This window comes from Ochotona curzoniae, unplaced genomic scaffold (genome assembly GCF_017591425.1).
Source record: "Ochotona curzoniae isolate NIBS_2020 unplaced genomic scaffold, NIBS_Ocur_1.0 contig_2321, whole genome shotgun sequence".
NCBI lineage: Eukaryota > Metazoa > Chordata > Mammalia > Lagomorpha > Ochotonidae > Ochotona > Ochotona curzoniae.
In genome coordinates this window covers 4,982,538-4,998,766 of record NW_024465421.1, presented here as the reverse complement: position 1 = coordinate 4,998,766, position 16,229 = coordinate 4,982,538, and the positions used below count along the sequence as shown (strand labels likewise).

At 56.7% G+C, this 16,229-nt stretch overlaps 1 protein-coding gene across 1 annotated transcript in view; it reads right to left on the bottom strand.

The window, feature by feature from the left end:
- The window catches only part of CASTOR2 (cytosolic arginine sensor for mTORC1 subunit 2), a 30,415-nt gene extending 21,623 nt beyond the window's left edge, over nucleotides 1-8,792 (bottom strand). Inside the window, exon 1 of the mRNA XM_040972780.1 lies at nucleotides 8,477-8,792. Coding sequence (XP_040828714.1) covers nucleotides 8,477-8,589 — 113 coding nt within the window. The 5' untranslated portion in view covers nucleotides 8,590-8,792. The remainder of the gene's footprint in view (nucleotides 1-8,476) is intronic.
- Nucleotides 8,793-16,229: the final 7,437 nt, after the last annotated feature.

The window sequence follows — 16,229 nt, the reverse complement described above, 5'->3', positions numbered from 1 at the left end:
GACCTTTTCTAAGCGTTTGGTTCAGTGAGCCACAGAGAGAGGCAGCCAGCCAAACGCAGAGCTCTCAGCTGCTGGTTTACTCCCCACATGCCCACAATGGCCCCTGCTGGGGGTGTCAAGCCAGGAGCCCGGAGTTCAAGTCCAGGTTGCCCCACGTGGGTGGTAGGAGCCAGTCACCGTGACTGTCAGGGCTGCCTGCCAGGGTCCGCCCTAGCAGGGAGCTGGTGTCAGGAGGAGCTGGACATCTCGGCCAAGTGAGCCGACACGGGCTGCAGGCAAGCCGGCCCCTGGAGCACACACATACACCCCCGAGCCGTCAGTCCTAGCTCTAGGTCTTGGGACTGTTCACACAGAGGGCCTCCTAAAAGTTCATCAAAATCCAGCATTAAGTCAATTTACTTTGCTTAAATTTTTTTTTTTGAAATCCATGTATATTTTTTTCCATAATATGCACTGAGTATTAAGGTTATAAAAGCCCCTGGCATGGCAGTTCCAATTCCACCCCAATTCCACGTGCCATATTCTGCTTTCCCCAGGCGTGTAAGCAGGGAGCTAGATCGGAAGTGGAGCAGCCACCAGCACTCATACAGTGGGCGTTGGGCGTTGCAGGTGGTGGCCCGACCTGTGCCGCAAGATCAGCTCCCCATTTTTCTTTTTAAAGAACATTTATCTATTTTACTTATTTGAGAGAAAGAAACACAGGCAGAGTGAGACAGAGAGAATGACCCTGTCTGCTAGTTTACTCTCCACATGCCTGCTAACAACTGGTACTGAACCAGGCTGAACTTCATCTAGGTCTCACCCATGGGTGGCAGGGACCCAAATATTTCATCACGCCCCTCCTGGACCCCCTGCAAGGAGTCACACGCTGGGGAACATGAGTGATGAGGCAAGGACACACACCTTCGCTGGAGGACGGAGGAGCGCATGGGTGGGCGGCTCCGGCCACAGGCAGGCTTCCTGGAGGTGGTGACGCTAGAGCTGACCCCGAGGAGACTCGTGGGAGCTGCCTGGCTGGACTACAGATAGGGTTAGCCACATGCACGTTCTGGTTTGCCTGGTTGTCTGGGAGTAGCTATTTTTTGACTTTTCTGCAATTCTCCAAAGATGTCCCCATTTGGATGATAAACGATGCAGCCACTCAGTTACTTATCTACTGCTACATAACAAATTACCCTAAATCTTGGTGGCGGGGGAGAGTTCAAGTGAAGGGCTCGTGCACGCGGTTCCCATGCGGGAGGAATCCGGGTGTGGCGACACCAGGGCAGGTTTGCTTGTCAGATGTCTGATCACCTGGGTAGGCCTGCACCTGCGGCAGAGGATCGGTGCTTCAGAGGGTGGGCTCCCCACTGGTACCAGCTCCTGCTGCCACGTCTCTGCTGCTGTCCCTGCAGGCCTGTCTCATTGTCCTTCCAACATGGCGGTCAGTTTCCATGGAGCCGTGATGGGGTAGCAGGGAGAAGGCAACCTTTTAGGTCTAGCTTTGGCAATCTGGAGCGACTGCTTCTCTTTTTACATTATTATTATTATTTTAAAAAATGTATTTGAAAGTTAGAGTCACTGAACGCAAGGGCGAGAGATCTTCCACCTGCTGATTCAGTTCCTAGATGGCCACGCTCCGCTGCTTTTCCAGCCGCATTGGCAGGGAGCTGGATGGGAAGTGGAGCAGCCGGGACTTGAACTGGCACCCACATGGGATGCCAGCATGACAGGTAGTTGCTTTACCAGCTGTGCCATAGCGCCAATCCAGAGCTATTGCTTATGTGTGTATGTGGGGGTGGGGTTCTCTTTTTCCAAGGGAAGAGTGCCAGGATTTGGGATGTTTTCTAACCATCGTGGTTGAGCTATGACAGGGTGTGTGTGTGTGTGTGGGGGGGTGCAGGGACAGCCAGGGATGCACAGATCAACAGCCAGGGATGCACAGATCAACGATGGTTCACCACACCGGGGATGCAGTGTGACAACTGCCCCAGCACCCTCTGCGGGGCTCTGCACTTCCGGCAGTGCCTCCAGAAAGGTGCCTCCTTCTGGATGCTGGGCCTCTCCCTCCCTGTCCTCACTGGGAAGCAGGCATCTTTTCTTCCTATGGACAAAAGTTTCTTTTGTGTTTCTCCCTAGCACCCCCCACAAAGCAGGTGCACGCCTGTGTGAACAGAACTCACCGATTTGTAGCAAGCCCAGGCTGCAGAGCTACATTAAACCGGGCCCCAGGGGTTGTTCTGGTCTGGCCCCTGGCCCCGGGCTCCCCCAGGGTGGACAGGCAGGTAGCCCGCTTGCCTGTGGGGTTCATGTGTCCCCTGATTCTTCTGTGTCTTTCTGACCTCTTCTCATGTCTGCCCATCTCTGCACCCTCCAGTGGAGTCGTCTCCTCTAGGAAGCCCACTTGGTGGGCCTTTGGAGGCCAGGCCTTCACTCTTCAAGGTGGGTTCTCAGCTGAGTGAGTGTACAGAGAGTGGGGACGAATTGTCCTGATAGCCACCGCCCCCTCCCCCAGAGCGATGTATCTCCTTCAGTCCTCCCCAAGACCTCGGCAGAGCTTATGACCCAGACTCTGGCAGTGTCCAGTTCAGCCTGGGACTCATCCAAGGTCACGGTGCCAGACTGGCCACACATGACAGAGGAAGGTCTCCAGGCAAACTGCTGGCCACCTCAAGCCCAGGGACACCTCCCAAGTCAGCTGTGCTCGCGGAGGCCTGGAGGATGCTTTTTCTTCAGGCAGCAACACGAGGGCCCCTGTGCAGGCGCGCACGGGCCAGAGTCCAGCAGACACGCTGGGCTGACAGGAGGGTTCTTGCGGCCGTGGGCTGACTGCCCTCTCATCACTGGGTTTCTTTGTTGATCAAGAAAGATGGGCTTTGGGGAATGGAACTGACAGGTAACCGTATTTCATGTGTAACAGAAAGAGGAAGCTGTGGCCTCCTGCTAACTCCCAACCTTCTGGGATAATGAGCTTGGCCCCTTTCACTGTGACACTTGGGCTAAGAGCCCAAATCAGCCTGCCCAGGTGCCTGGCTGAGTTGTCATGGAGACTGCTTCCCAGCCAGACTTCTTGGGTTCCAGTCATGGTTCTGCCATGTCTGGATGCCTTGAGTACTCCTCGGTATCCTCGGTTTCTGCACACACAGGCTGGGCACCAGCTACAGGGTTGCTGTGAGGACTGAATAAGCTGGCATTGTGTGTCAGGGGGTAAAGCCTCTGCCGGTGCCTTCAGCATTTGATCCTGGAGCACCAGTTCAAGCCTGGCTGCTCCACTTTGGAGGCAGCTTCCCTGCCAGCGGGCCTGGGGAAGCAGTGGAGCAGGCTGGCTCAAGTCCCCGGGTTTCTGCCTGACATTCATGTGGGAGATGTAGTGAAAGTTCCTGGCTTCAGATCAGCTCAGCTCCAACATGGACGCCACCTGGGGAGTGAACCAGTGGATAGAAGATCTTTCTGTCCCTCCTCTCCGCCTTTCCAATGAAAATAAACAAACAAATCTTTAAAAAACAAACCTTGAGGGCCAGCATCTCATATGGGTGCTGGTTCATGTCCCAGCTGATCCATTTCCCATCTAGTTCCCTGTCTGTGGCCTGGGAAAGCTGTAGAGAATGGCCCAAAGCCTGCATCCTTGTGGGAGACTTGGAAGAAGCTCCTGGCTTTTGGCTTTAGATGGTTCCAGGTTCAGCCACTGTGGTCACTTGGGGAGTGAACCAGAGAATGGAAGATCTTTCTTTCCTTGTCTACTCACCTTTCAAATACAAAAGCAAACCTTAAAAAACAAACAAACCAAACAAACAAAAAAACCAACCCAGCAGAGCCTTTGGGACATACTAAGTGCCTTGAAGTATGAACTGCCATTCTTGGTCCTGCCGTAGTTCTGGTGGTCTGCTGGCTAACTCTGCCCAGTTTTGCCTTGTGGGGTTCCGGACGAGACCTACTGCACACAGGGACCTGGCGAACCCTTGGCCCTCTAGTCAGCCCCCTACAGCGGCAGGCCCCCCAGCGGGACCCCAGCCATAGCCCTTTACTGAAACAGCTACGCGTTCTAGTATGATCTGAGCAAGCCAGGCACCACAGTGACCCTGACCAAGATCTAGAGTGAGGGGAGGGGCGGGGGTCACAACAGAACCTCCCTGTGCTTCCTTGGCCGGCTGCTCACATCAGGGGCCTCCACCTCCCTGTAACCCCGCCCTGCCGCCTGTGCTGAGTGCTGATTGGCCCGCGATGTGGTCATTCCCTGTGCTTATCCTCAGGGATAGGCTGAAGCTCCTGCAAGGGCTCCACTCTGACCAATGAAATAAGGACACTGCAATATAGGGCTGTGGGCTACAGTTCTTTCCTTTGCTGGGTTCCCTCTTGCCCACCTGTGATGCCTGGCACTGCCCCAGCCATGACACAGGGTTCCACGGTACCATACAGAAAAACACAAGTCCTTGGTGGCATTATCAAAGCTTTAAGTCACCCAACCCTGGGGCGGTCCAACTCATAAGCTCTTATCTCACTCAGCTCAAACCTCTTATTGTTTGAGTCAAGTTAAGTCACAAAGAATTGCTGGCTGAGTGTCCCCGGGCTCATCTCCTTGAGATGAAGTCCATCAAGCCAGAGTTGGCATCTGAGTCCAGCTGTGCATTCAGGGAAGGCTTCCTGGAGGTGGTGAAGCAAACAAACCAAAGCAAAAAAAGAATAGAAGGAGTGAGCAGGCAGACAAAAGGCAGAGAGCATGGAAGGAGTCGGATTTACAGGCCCAAAGGCTCAAGGCACCAGGGGGATGCAGGGGTTACAAAGCATGGGCTGCAGGGGCTGCAGGGGCTAGAAGAGCTGGAGCGGTGGGCTGAAGAGGTTTCCAGAAAGGGCAGAGAGGAAATACCGTGGGCAGCCAGCAGTCTGCTGCCAGAGAGGGTCTTGGAGTTTCTAGAAAAGTCCCCAACATTCCTTCAACCCCTATTCCAACTGTACCCACACTGCCCCTAGTGGCCTGGGAGCCAGGGCTGGGGATGGGGCACTGCTACAGGTGAGTCTGCTGTGCCCTCCTGCCCCCAGCACGGGAAGGACACTCCTCAGCAGCTCCGGCCAACATCTGGCCAGAATCTGGGTCACCCTGCTGCCAGGGATGGAAATCCATCAGCCCAACAGCTAACTGAGCACCAACGACCTGGAGGGCTTGGTGTGGGGTGTGTGTGTGTGGGGGGGGGGAGCAGGTTCAACTTCTGCTTCAGGGTTCTTCCCAGGTGTGTGACCTTGAGCCAAGCCCAGCGTGGCTCCAACTCGTCGGAGGTGGCCGGGGGGGGGGGGGCTGTGGGCACAGTGCCCCATACCTTCTGTTTATGATGGAACTGTGGGAGGGCTGGACGGTGACTGGGTTACAGGAAGGAAGTGTAGGTGGGTGGTGCTGAAAGACAAGCCTCTTGGGAGGAGCAGAGGCCCCCCAAGGTGGATGGGCGGGCACCACCGGAGATGGCCTAGCGGTTCAGACCTGTGCTCCCCAACGTTTCAGGCTAGGGTGCTGCCAATGCAGATGCTGGAACCCTCAAGGAATGTGGCCCTTAGCCGCAGGTGCAAATCCCAGCTCCATCTTGGGCTGTGCGGGCCCCGGGTTCCCGCTGTGAAGGCAGCCACAGTCAGAGCAGAGGTATGGTGTGCGCACTGCCGGGAGGTGAACCTGGGGGACCAGGGTGCCTGCTTCCACCTCACTAATCCCTATGAAAGGTCTAAGATTCATTGCCACCTCCTACAGGAAGCTTCCCAGCACCCCCTCCAGGAGGTCCACAGTTGGCCACTCTGTTTGAAGACCATCCCTTCCCTGCCAGGACCTTCTTCTCTCTCCCTTCCCACCAGGCCCTGGGCTTCAGAAAGGGAGGGGCACTGTGGCCCACCTAGCATCTCTTGGACCCAGCGGCTCCCTTCTCTGCCCCCGGCACGGAGTGGGTCTCTCCCAATGCCATTTCCCTTCCCACGCCTCCACCCCAGGTAGGCATGAGGGAGGAAGTGACTAAGTGTGCCGGGGAGTGGAGAGGAGGGGGGCTTGGGAAGGTTTCGGGGTGATATCACAGGATCTTAAGGGCCAGATGGGAATGTTCTAGGGGGTGGGGTGTGTTCCAAGCAAGAGACGCAGGCTGTGCAGGTGCACAGGGACGGAGGTGTGGAGGGTAGGACAAGGTGAACCGGGGGTCACTGGAGGCTCTGTTGGGGACTGGCTTCAGAGGCAACTCCATGATCCTGGGGGGGTGGGGGGGGCGGGCACTGTGTGAAGCTCAGGTGGGGTGTGGGAGGCAAGGACAGAGCCATGGGCCGCCAGCTGGGACAGGCTGTGTGGGAAGAGCCAGGGCGACTCTGTCACCTGGGTGACCGAGGAGGGCAACCAGCTCAAGTCTTTTACCTGGACCCCAGCACCGCTGACGACTTGCTGAAAAGCTATTTTCTACATCATTCCATGGCACACATACACACGCAGCAGCTCGGCAAAGTGGGGTGTGATGTCCATTCTCCACAGGGAAAGAGTTGAAGGAGAGGGGGCCCTTTCCCTGGCCCACTCAGGCGGGGTGGGGGAAGAGGACTTGTGGCCACTGAAGACATGCCTCAAGACATGAGCGGACTCCTTGGTCAAATGCGTTCGGCACCTTCTGGAGCCACGCAGCTAACCTTTGACCCCTGAGTCACTGGGAGGTGGGACCTGTCACCTGGGCCTAGTGGGGATACATTTCCCACTGAGCCCAACCTGTCTAGGAGTCCTCCAAACTGGCCTTGGGAGGGGCGGAGGGAGGGGCTGCAACACGGCGGGGTGTTCGCCCCATCAGGGAAGAGGAACCCTGGGAGCCCACTTTTGGGGGGGCTTTTCTAAGAAGCCCCCTCGAGTCCCTCCTCCTCCCAGCACCCAGGCACAGCCGCAGCCTGAGTCATCCTCCTTTGAATGGTAGCAGAGAGAGAGAGAGAGAGAGAGAGAGAGAGAGAGAGAGAGAAAGCCAGGGGGTTGCCACCAGAGGTTGAGGGCTTGGGGGGAAGGGGCAAAGATGATCTGCTGACCTCTAGTCTATGTGCCCCAAGGAAGGGGGGGCAGACCAGGAGGGAGGCGAGCAGCCAGGGGGGTGGGCCCAGGGGGCCCGACTGGTGCGTGTCATGAGGGGTGTGTTTTTTGGGGGAGGCAGACCAGAATCTGTTTGTTTTCAGATGATGTGTTTAATAATTACCTCTTGCAATCTCACAGGAGCAGGAGGGAAGGACCCCCCAACAACCACCACAACAAGAAAGCAGCAGCGGGGAGAAAGAAAGTAAACAAAATGCGTCCCCCCCTCCCCAGCTCCGGCTCCAGCTCTCGGAACAATGGCCGGGACTCAGCTCCCGGTGCAGCCACACACATCAAAGTGAGATTTCCCAGCAAGAACTTTCACAGGCAAATCACAGACTCCCACGGAACGCTCTCCCTGCGGCCAAGGAGGGCCGCTGGGGGTGGGGGAGAGGGGCCCCGGTCAATTTTCAGGTTCACCTTGACCTGTCACGGCCCTGGGGGAGAACCTCAGGCAAGCCCAGGAACCCCGAACTAGTCATAAGGGTGGCAAACCCGGAGACTCCAGTTGGAGCAGCTGGCCCGCTGCTTCCTAAAAAAAAATATATATATCACCACCCCTAACCCTGTCACCTCCTTTCACCTGGCATGGGGGAAAATCCAACTTTTCACCACCCCTCCTCCTTTTACCTCCCGAGGACTACAGCATTCGAGGCCAGCCTCCAGGGCGATGCACAAACTCACCCTTCCACGGTTCAGTAGCCCCCCACTCCCCCAACCCCCCCACCCTTGCCTTGGACCCTATGGAGAAAAGAATCGTCGAGACCCTCCCCCACCGTCCGCAACCCTTGCAGGCACCTTCAGATCAACACTCACTAACGATTTTACAAATTTTTTTTTTTCCTGCTCCGGGTTAGCGGCGCTAGGGCAAGAACTCCCCAACGCCCCCCCCCCCCCCGCTCCCCAAACCCCCTGCCGCACCACGGCCTTGGGGAAGGGGAGTGTGTGTGTGTGGGGGGACCCGGTCCAGTGAGGGGAGGATGGGGGATGGGAGGGGGCGTGAGTTTGTTTTTGCCACTGCCGCGTCTTCACACCTGTTTTTCATTCATTCATTCGTTCGCCCATCCATTCATTCGCGGATTCGCCCTACCCTTCCCCCCCCATCCCCCATCCCCAGTTTTTCTGGGGGTGGGGTAGGGATTGCGATGGGGAGGGCTGGGGAGGGGGCGCATCGCCGTCGTGGGGAGAGGGGAGGGTGTCCGGGTGGAGCGGCCGTGGGTTCCATCTCCCCCCTCCACAACCCTCTCCAAGCCCGGTAAGGCTCGGGCTTTTGTGGCCGCCGGGGCAGGCGGCGGGGGCGCTCCGGGCCCCAAGTTGTTTTCCTGAGGCGCGGCGACGAGCCCCGGCGCCCGGGCTTGCGCCTTTGTCTGCACCCCGGGCCGTCGTCGCGGACACCACCCCCTTCTCCCCCTCCAAGCCCCGACCTCCCCGCGCGCTCACCTGGTCTTGGACGACAGGAAGGCAAGTTTGATGAGGCCGTAGGTGAAGAGCGGCAGACTCTCCTTGGCGACGCTGGCAACTTGCAGCCGGTGTTCCAGGATGTGGAGTTCCATCGTCCGCCCGCGCTGCGCGCTCCGCGGCGGCGCATCGGCGGGGGGCGAGCCGCGGCCCCCGCCCCCTCCGCGGGCAGCCGGCCGGGGCACCGGGAGCCGGGCCGCACCCAACAGGGGGGCCCCGCCAAGTTGTGAGGGGTCCGCGGACGGCGGCGGCGGTGGTGGCGGCTGAGGGCGGCAGCGCCGGCAGAGCAGCCGAGCGACGGAGCGGCGGCGGCGGCGGCGGCGGCGGCAGCTCGCGGCGACCGGCGCGGGGAGCAGCTGGTGTTCGCTGGAACAAACAACTTGCCACTCAAACGCCGGTCGGCGCGCTGCGCAGGCGCGGCCGCGCGGCGCTTGCCGGGATTTGTAGTCCACGCGGCCCCAAAGCTGCGTCGTCGTCGTCGTCGTCGTCGTTGTCGCCGGCGGCTGGGGTCCGGGAGCTGCTGGGCCGCAAGGTTGCACTTGGGAATGCGGCAGCGCGGGGCCCGGCGGAGGCGCAGAGGCGGCCGAGGCTGAGACTGAGGGCGCCAAGAGCCCGCTAGAGCCTCGGTCCGCGCTCTGTGGCTCTTGTGAGGGCCCGGGATTCGGCGTTTGGTCGCGGTTGGTGTGTGTGTGTGTGTGGGGGGCGGTGTCCAGAGAGTCACCCCAAAAGACTCCCTGCGTGGGAGGATGCCCACGCAGGAGAGAGGCTTACGGCCGTGCAAGGAAATTCAAACCGAAAGAGGAGGGTCCAGGGGGGCTGTGCAGGGCGGCGGGTTTGGGGTTGGGATAGAGGGGTGCGGCAAGGGGACCATGCAGGCCGGGTTCTGCAGGGTGCAGGGGAACTCGAGGGGAGCAGGTTGCAGAGAGGGACCAGACGCGGGGCCGAAGGAACAGCGCGTCCCGAGTCACGGGAGAGTGAGAGCCCTCACGGAGCCGTGTTTGGCTTTTTGCTGCTGTGGAAAATATGAGGGAGGAGAGGCGAGAGATAAGGCAGGCGCGTCGGGCTGTGCGTTGTGTTGGGTGAGTTGGGGGGTGGGTGCAGGGGGATCAGCTGGCCTGGATGGCCTTGAACCTCAGAGGTGGGGCAGGGAGGAAGGGGTGAGCGGTCGGCTCCCGGAGGCACCTGGGATACAGCAGCAGCCCTTTCCAGGCCATACCCCATCGCCTCCCCTGCTGAGTGGTTGCCGGGGTTGAACATTTTCTAGGTCAAAGTTGCTGGTGCTTTGCCCTTTGGCAGCGCGAGTTGGCCAGGACGAGTCAGTCTGTTCACTACCATCCCGTTGGGAAGGGGCTTTACGGGACAAATTTAGTTTTGCTAAGAAACTTCTCACCTTCTATGTAAAAAAAAAAAAAAAAAAGGAGTGTTCAGTCCGTGCACCCATGTTGGCCTTCAGAGCTTTCAGATCCAGGAGCAGGGTGGGGGTGGGCAGCCAAGGGGCGCAGCTGTGGAACTCCGCTGGGTCCCTGCAGTCAGCGAGGGCAGGCGGAAGAGGGAGGCTCCTTCGGAAGGGTAGCCTTCAGCGTCTCACAGCAGCGCCAACAGGGGATAAAACAAAATAAACAAGGCTGCAGGTGGCATTGGGCCCATGTTCTGACTTCAGCGCTGGATGGCTGATGTGACTCGCCAGCAGATGGTGCAAGGATTTAGCGAGGCATGACCAGCTTTGCTCTGTCCCCTTCAAAAGAAAGAAAGGCAGGGCTGGGTGGGGAATCGTGTTGTGGCAAAGTGGGCTAAATGGCAGATTGCGGTGCTTCCAACTTCCCCTATAGGAGCATCAGTTCGAGTCCCAGCTGCTCCACTTCCAATGCAGCTCCCTGCTAATGTACCTGGGAAGGCAGCCGAAGATGCCACCAAGTGTTTGGGCCCCTGCATCCGTGAAGGAGATTGCCCAGAGCTCAGAGAGAACCAGCAGATGGGAGAGTCGCTTTTCCTGTCACTCTGTCTTTCAAATAAATAAGTAAATAAAACAAAAACAAACCAACGATAACAAAGAAAATGGGAGAGATTATTGTAAGGAAAGGTTACTATTACTTTAAAATTTTTTCTTAAGTTTTATTTATTTTTATTGGAAAGTCAGATATATATATAGAGGAGGAGAGACAGAGAGGAAGATCTTCTGTCTGCTGATTCTCTCCCCAAGTGACTGCAGTGGTCAGAGCTTAGCTGATCCAAAGCCAGGAGCCCAGAGCCTCTTCTGGGTCTCCCACACGGGTGCAGGGGCCCAAGGCTTTGGGCTGTCCCTGACTGCTTTCCCAGGCCACAAAGAGGGAGGCAGGGCTGCCAGGACCCAAGCCGGTGCCATATGGGATCCTAGTGCATGCAAGGCGAGGACTTTAGCCACTAGGTTACTGTGCTGGGCCCTGCTTTCTTGATTTTCATTTGAAAGTCAGATCTACAGAGAGGAGAGACAGAGAGATATCTTCCATCCAATAGTTATGGAGGAGCCAGGAGCCAGGAGCTTTCTTTTAGGTCTCCCACGTAGGTGCAGGGGCCTAAGACTTTGGGCCATCCTTTGCTCCTTTCTCAGGCCACAAGTAGGGAGCTGGATGGGATGTGGAGCACCTAGGACACAATCTGGCACCCGTATGGGATGCTGACGCTTGCAGGTGGAGGATCGGCCAATTGAGCCAGTGCACCAGGCCCTTGGGCTTAAGATTTCTGTGACTGTCACTCTCGCAGTTTGGGTGGGACTAGGAGATTGACCTCTGAGTTGCCAGATCCCAAGGTGGAGGCCAGCGAGGCCGGCCGTGCCCTGGTGAGTTCTTAGGACCATGATATGGCGAGGTGGGCACTGTCCCAGGGGAGTTCCCCTCCTCCCACATCAGTTCCCCAGCATGGCATTCTCAAGTTCTTCTGTTTTTTTTTTTTTTTTTTTTTTAACTTTATTTATTGGAACTGGAAAGGCAGAGTTACAAGGAGGGGAGTGGAACAGCGAGAGATCTTCTGTCCTCTGGTTCAGTCCCCAAGTGACCTCAAACCTGGGCTGGTCTGAAGCCAGGAGCTTCATCCAGATCTTACACATGGATGGAGGGGCTCAAGCAGTTGAGCCATCGTCTGCTTCTTTCCCAGCATCAGCAGAAAGCTGAATGGAAAATGGAGCAGCTGCAACTTGAGCCAGCACCACAGACAGAGACTTAACATGCTATGCAACAGCGCCACTGGTCTTTCCTCTGGACTTCTAAGCGCGGTTCTACTCTGAGTATTAAGTCACCTGCCACTCCCTCCTGGAGTACGTTGACACAGAGATGGCCTTGGAGGGCTGGCACCTCCCGGAAGTACTCCCACAGGGGTTTGGGGCTTGGCCACATGACGTCCAGGAGTCTGATTGGTGAAGTATTAGCACACAGGCTCTGTGAACACTGTGTGGTCCACCTGCCAGCCTCTGACGCTGCCCTGAGACTAGGCTGCTGTCCAGGAAGCTTGGGTTCAAGGCTGTGTGGAGTGGGAGTGTGATAGGCTGAGCTAGTCTGGACTGTGGAACTTACCTGACACTTGACTGGAGCTGGGAAGGAGCTGGGCCGGGCCAGGCTGCAACACTCACTGGCACATACAAAGACCGGGACTGGGCAAACCATGCCAACTAGGGTTATGACACTTGCCAGCCTGCGTGAAATCTAGGGTTAGGAGCTGACCTGGTAGGGGAACTCCACTGCTAGGCAGCAGCTCCCGTTGAGGAGTACAGTAACCTGGGATGGGGGTGGGCCAGGCCAGGAAAGGCTGCAGCACTAATCGGCATATATGTGTGCCTGGTCTGAGGGCAGGCTGGGCTGGGCTGGGCCAGTCCACAGCACACACTGGCATGACTGAGAGCCAAACAGAGTACAGGCCAGGTTGGGCAGGACTGCAGCACCCACCAGTTCACATGGGAGCTATGGGTTTCCAGGCTAAACCAAGCTATAGCACCTGATGGCAAATGCTAAAACAGGGGATGGGCCATCCCAGACTGGGGCACAGTACCCACTGGCATGCGTAATACCTGGGGCTGGGAGCAGGCCTGGTGGGGGAACTCTGGGGACTGCTTGCTGGGCTGCTGCTTTCACTGGTGAGGGTGAGAGCTGGGACTGGAGGCAGGCCAACCTGAGCTTTACTGCTGTAGCCACTGACATTTGTGAAAGATAGTATGGGAGTGGACCAACTGGGCTAGGCTGTAGCACCCATTGGCAAGTTCTGGGACTAGGTGTGAGTCGTTTCAGGCTGAACCACAGTACTCCCTGCCAGGATCAAGATCCAAGGCTGGGAGCAGGTCTGGCAGGGGAACTGTGGGCTCTCTCCTGCTGGGCTGTGGCTCCTGCTGGTGAGTCTGAGAGCCAGGACTGGGGGCAGGCCAGGCTGGACAAGGTGGCAGCACCAGTTAGCATATATGTGAGGGCTGGGTCTGGGGGCGGGTTAGGCTGAGCTGGGCTGCAACACCCATGGGTGTGTACAAGAGACAGATGGGATGTAGGATAGAGTCAGCTAGGCCACAACACAGGCTGACATACACAAAAACCTGGGCTGGGGCCTGGCTTGGTAGGGGTTATTGGGGATCACTCCAACTAGGCGATGCTGGTATGTGTGAGGACCGGGTCTGTGGAAGGCTGGCACATCGGTTCACATGAGGTATGGTGCTGGAGCCAAACTGACTAGACAGCTGTAGCTAATGATATGTGCATTGGCTGGTACAGGTGACAGACCAAACATGACCTTGCACTGGCTGGTGTACATAAGAGTCAAGTGTGAGTTCACACGGGTGAGATGTCTTGGGGGACCGGACTGCTGGAATCAGACCCTTCCAACTGTGGCTGCAGAGTGCAGGCCCCTGCTGGCAGCCGTACCAGGTGGGTTAGTAAGGCTCAGTCCCCACAATCGCATGGTAGTGAGCTCCCCGTAGTGAGGAGTATCAGCCAGCAGGAGTCCCAGAGAGGGCTGGGAGATTAGGCTTGAGAAGTGTGCGCAGGGTGGAATTGGAGCCAAGTTGTGGCAAACTGCAAGTCTCACTTTTAAACTTGACCTGGAGTGGGAAGACTCCTCGCCCTTCCCCACAGGATAAACTGCTCAGATGGGGGAGGAGAGCGTCAGGACTACTCTGTCTGGTGTCTTTTCCTGGATTCAGGCTCTTTTCTGGATCCTCCTCTCGTCCTTAGGAGAGCGGACTCTCAATCTCCCCGTGGCAATCTGCCAGAGGCAACGATAAGGACCACAGGGAGCCGTGCAGGGCTTCTGAGCAGGAGAGGAGCCCGTGGTGGCTGTTCCGATGGGTCCCAGGCCTCAGCATCCTTCCGCTTCCCTTCTCACACTTCCTCAAGGGCAACAGGAAATAGGAAGGTGCTGGCATGGCCCCCTCTCTCCTCATTTCCCTGCACAGGCAAAGACCACCGGGTTCTAAAGTGCAGCAAACTGGAATAATGAAAGCCGGGATGGCTTGATCCACACAAGTGGAGGCAGGTGCCCTTTCTACAGCTTAGGAAGACAGGAAGGGAGCCCTTGGGTGTGGATTTCCTAAGGATTCTTCCTGGGGCTGAGCAGGCAAGGGGCAACAGCCAGGACAGGGTTAGGCCAAATCTGAGTCTTCCATGTGGGTGATGGGTGACTTAAGCCATCCCCTGCTTCCAGAAGCTTGGATCAGAAGTAGAGCCTGCTTGGGCCCAGGATTCCAAGGATGGGACCAGTATGTCCCTGCACCTACCATGACTTGACAAAAAAACCTTCACTTACCCATAAATGGCTTCAACACACACTCAAGGCTTAACGTGAGTTTGCAATGGGAACAAGACATGTTCCCAATCCCCAATGTGATACTTGGAACTGTGGAGGGGCTTCGAGCTCCTGAGTGGTGACTGGCAGGTGGGGTGTGCTGGGACACTGGACCGCCAGCCCTGGGATCCCTTCTCAGCAGGTACCAGCAGGGGGAGCTGTGCCAGGGCGTCCTGTTAAACTTTGCAAAAGATGATCTGCTTTCCAGGAAAGGAATCTGCGGTCTTAAATTTTGTGTGTGATGCAGAGGTTAAGTCACTGCCTGGGAAGTCCACATCCTGTATTATTAAAGTGCCTGGGTTCAATTCCTGGTCTCTCTGCATCGGATTCCAGCACAACCCGGGAGGCAGCAGGTGACCATTGAAGTCCTTGGGACCCTGTCACCCACGTGGGAGACTCGGAAGCAGTCCCTGGCTCCTGGCTTCAGCCTGCCCCAAGCCTGGCTGTTGTGGGTATCTGGGGGAGTGAGCCAATGGTTGGAAGATCTCTCTCTGTTTCTCCTCCCTTTGTCTCTCTGCCTTCAAACATGCTGAAAACAAACACAATTTTTAAAATCCTTTAGAAAAAGGCTGAAGATGTGTCACTGGCTGCTGTAGGGACCGCTTCTAAATCTGCCAGAAGCCACGTTGCGGTGTGTGGACAGCAGGTGAGCAGGGGCTGTCCCCCACGGGTGACCGAGGACCTCTCTGAATTTGGCTGCTGTGAGTGCACCAGCATTCCCAAAGGGTACATTCCATTGTCATGTGAGATAATGAAGCCTTTTCATTTACTGTTAAACTTTCAGATGGAATGAGTGGGACAGGCAGTGTGCACCCTGCAGGCCAGAGGCAGCAGCAGCTGGAATCCAGCCTGGGAGCCCATGCTTCAGGCCAACGGCTAGTTACTGGCCTCCTCAGCTCTTGGCTTCCTCTTGTTGACTGTGGTGACACCTGCATGGATTCTGTGGGAGTCACTGGATTTCCTTTAGACGTGGCCTGAGCATATTTATGTAACTTGAAAATAAGCAGTAGGGTGGTGTATCGAATAAAGTTTCTGCCTGAGATGCCCGCATATGTGCGGGTGCTCGTTTAAGTCCCGGCTGCCCCTCTTCTGATCCAGCTCTTTGCTTGTGGCCTGGGAAAGTAGCAGAGGATGAGTCAAGTTCTTGGGACCCTGCACCCATGTGGGAGCCCCTGGAATAAGCTTGTGGCTCCTGGCTACAGGTTGGCCCAACTCCAGTTGTTTTGGTCATTTGGGAAGTGAGCCAGCAGATGGAAGATCTCTCTGTCTCTCCTCTCTGTAGCTCTGCTTTTCCAATAAAAATAAATAAATCTTTGGGGGGGGAGCATTATTTTAACCAATGCTTCATAACAATGGGATGTCTCTGTTAAAAAAAGTGATTGCTTGGGCCTGGAATAATGGCTCAATGGCTAAACCCTCCCTCTTCAAGTGCTGGGATCCCATAAGAGCACCAGTTCCTATCCTGGTTGCTACACTTCCCATCCAGCTCCCTGCTTGTGGCCTGGGAAAGCAGTAGAGGGTGACCCAAGTCCTTGGGATCCTGCAGCTGTGTGAAAGACCCAGAGGAAAATTCTGGCTCCTGGCTTCTGATTGGCTCAGCTCTGGCCATTTGGGAAGGACCCACTGGATGGGAGATCTTTCTCTGTCTCTCCCCCCTTAAATCTGATCTGTCTTTCCAATAAAAATAAATAAATCTTTCTTTAAAAAAAAAGTGATCATTCAGGCCTGGTACAGTAGTCTAGCAGCTAAAGTCCTCACGTTGCACGCACCAGGATCCCATATGGGTACTGGTTTTAATCCTGGCAGCTCCACTTCCCTTCCAGCTCCCTGCTTGTCTGGGAAAGCAGTGCAGGATGGCCCAGTGCCTAGGGACCGTGTACCTGCGTGGGAGTCCTGGAAGAGGCTCCTGGTTCCTGGCTTCGGATTGGCGCAGCACCAACCT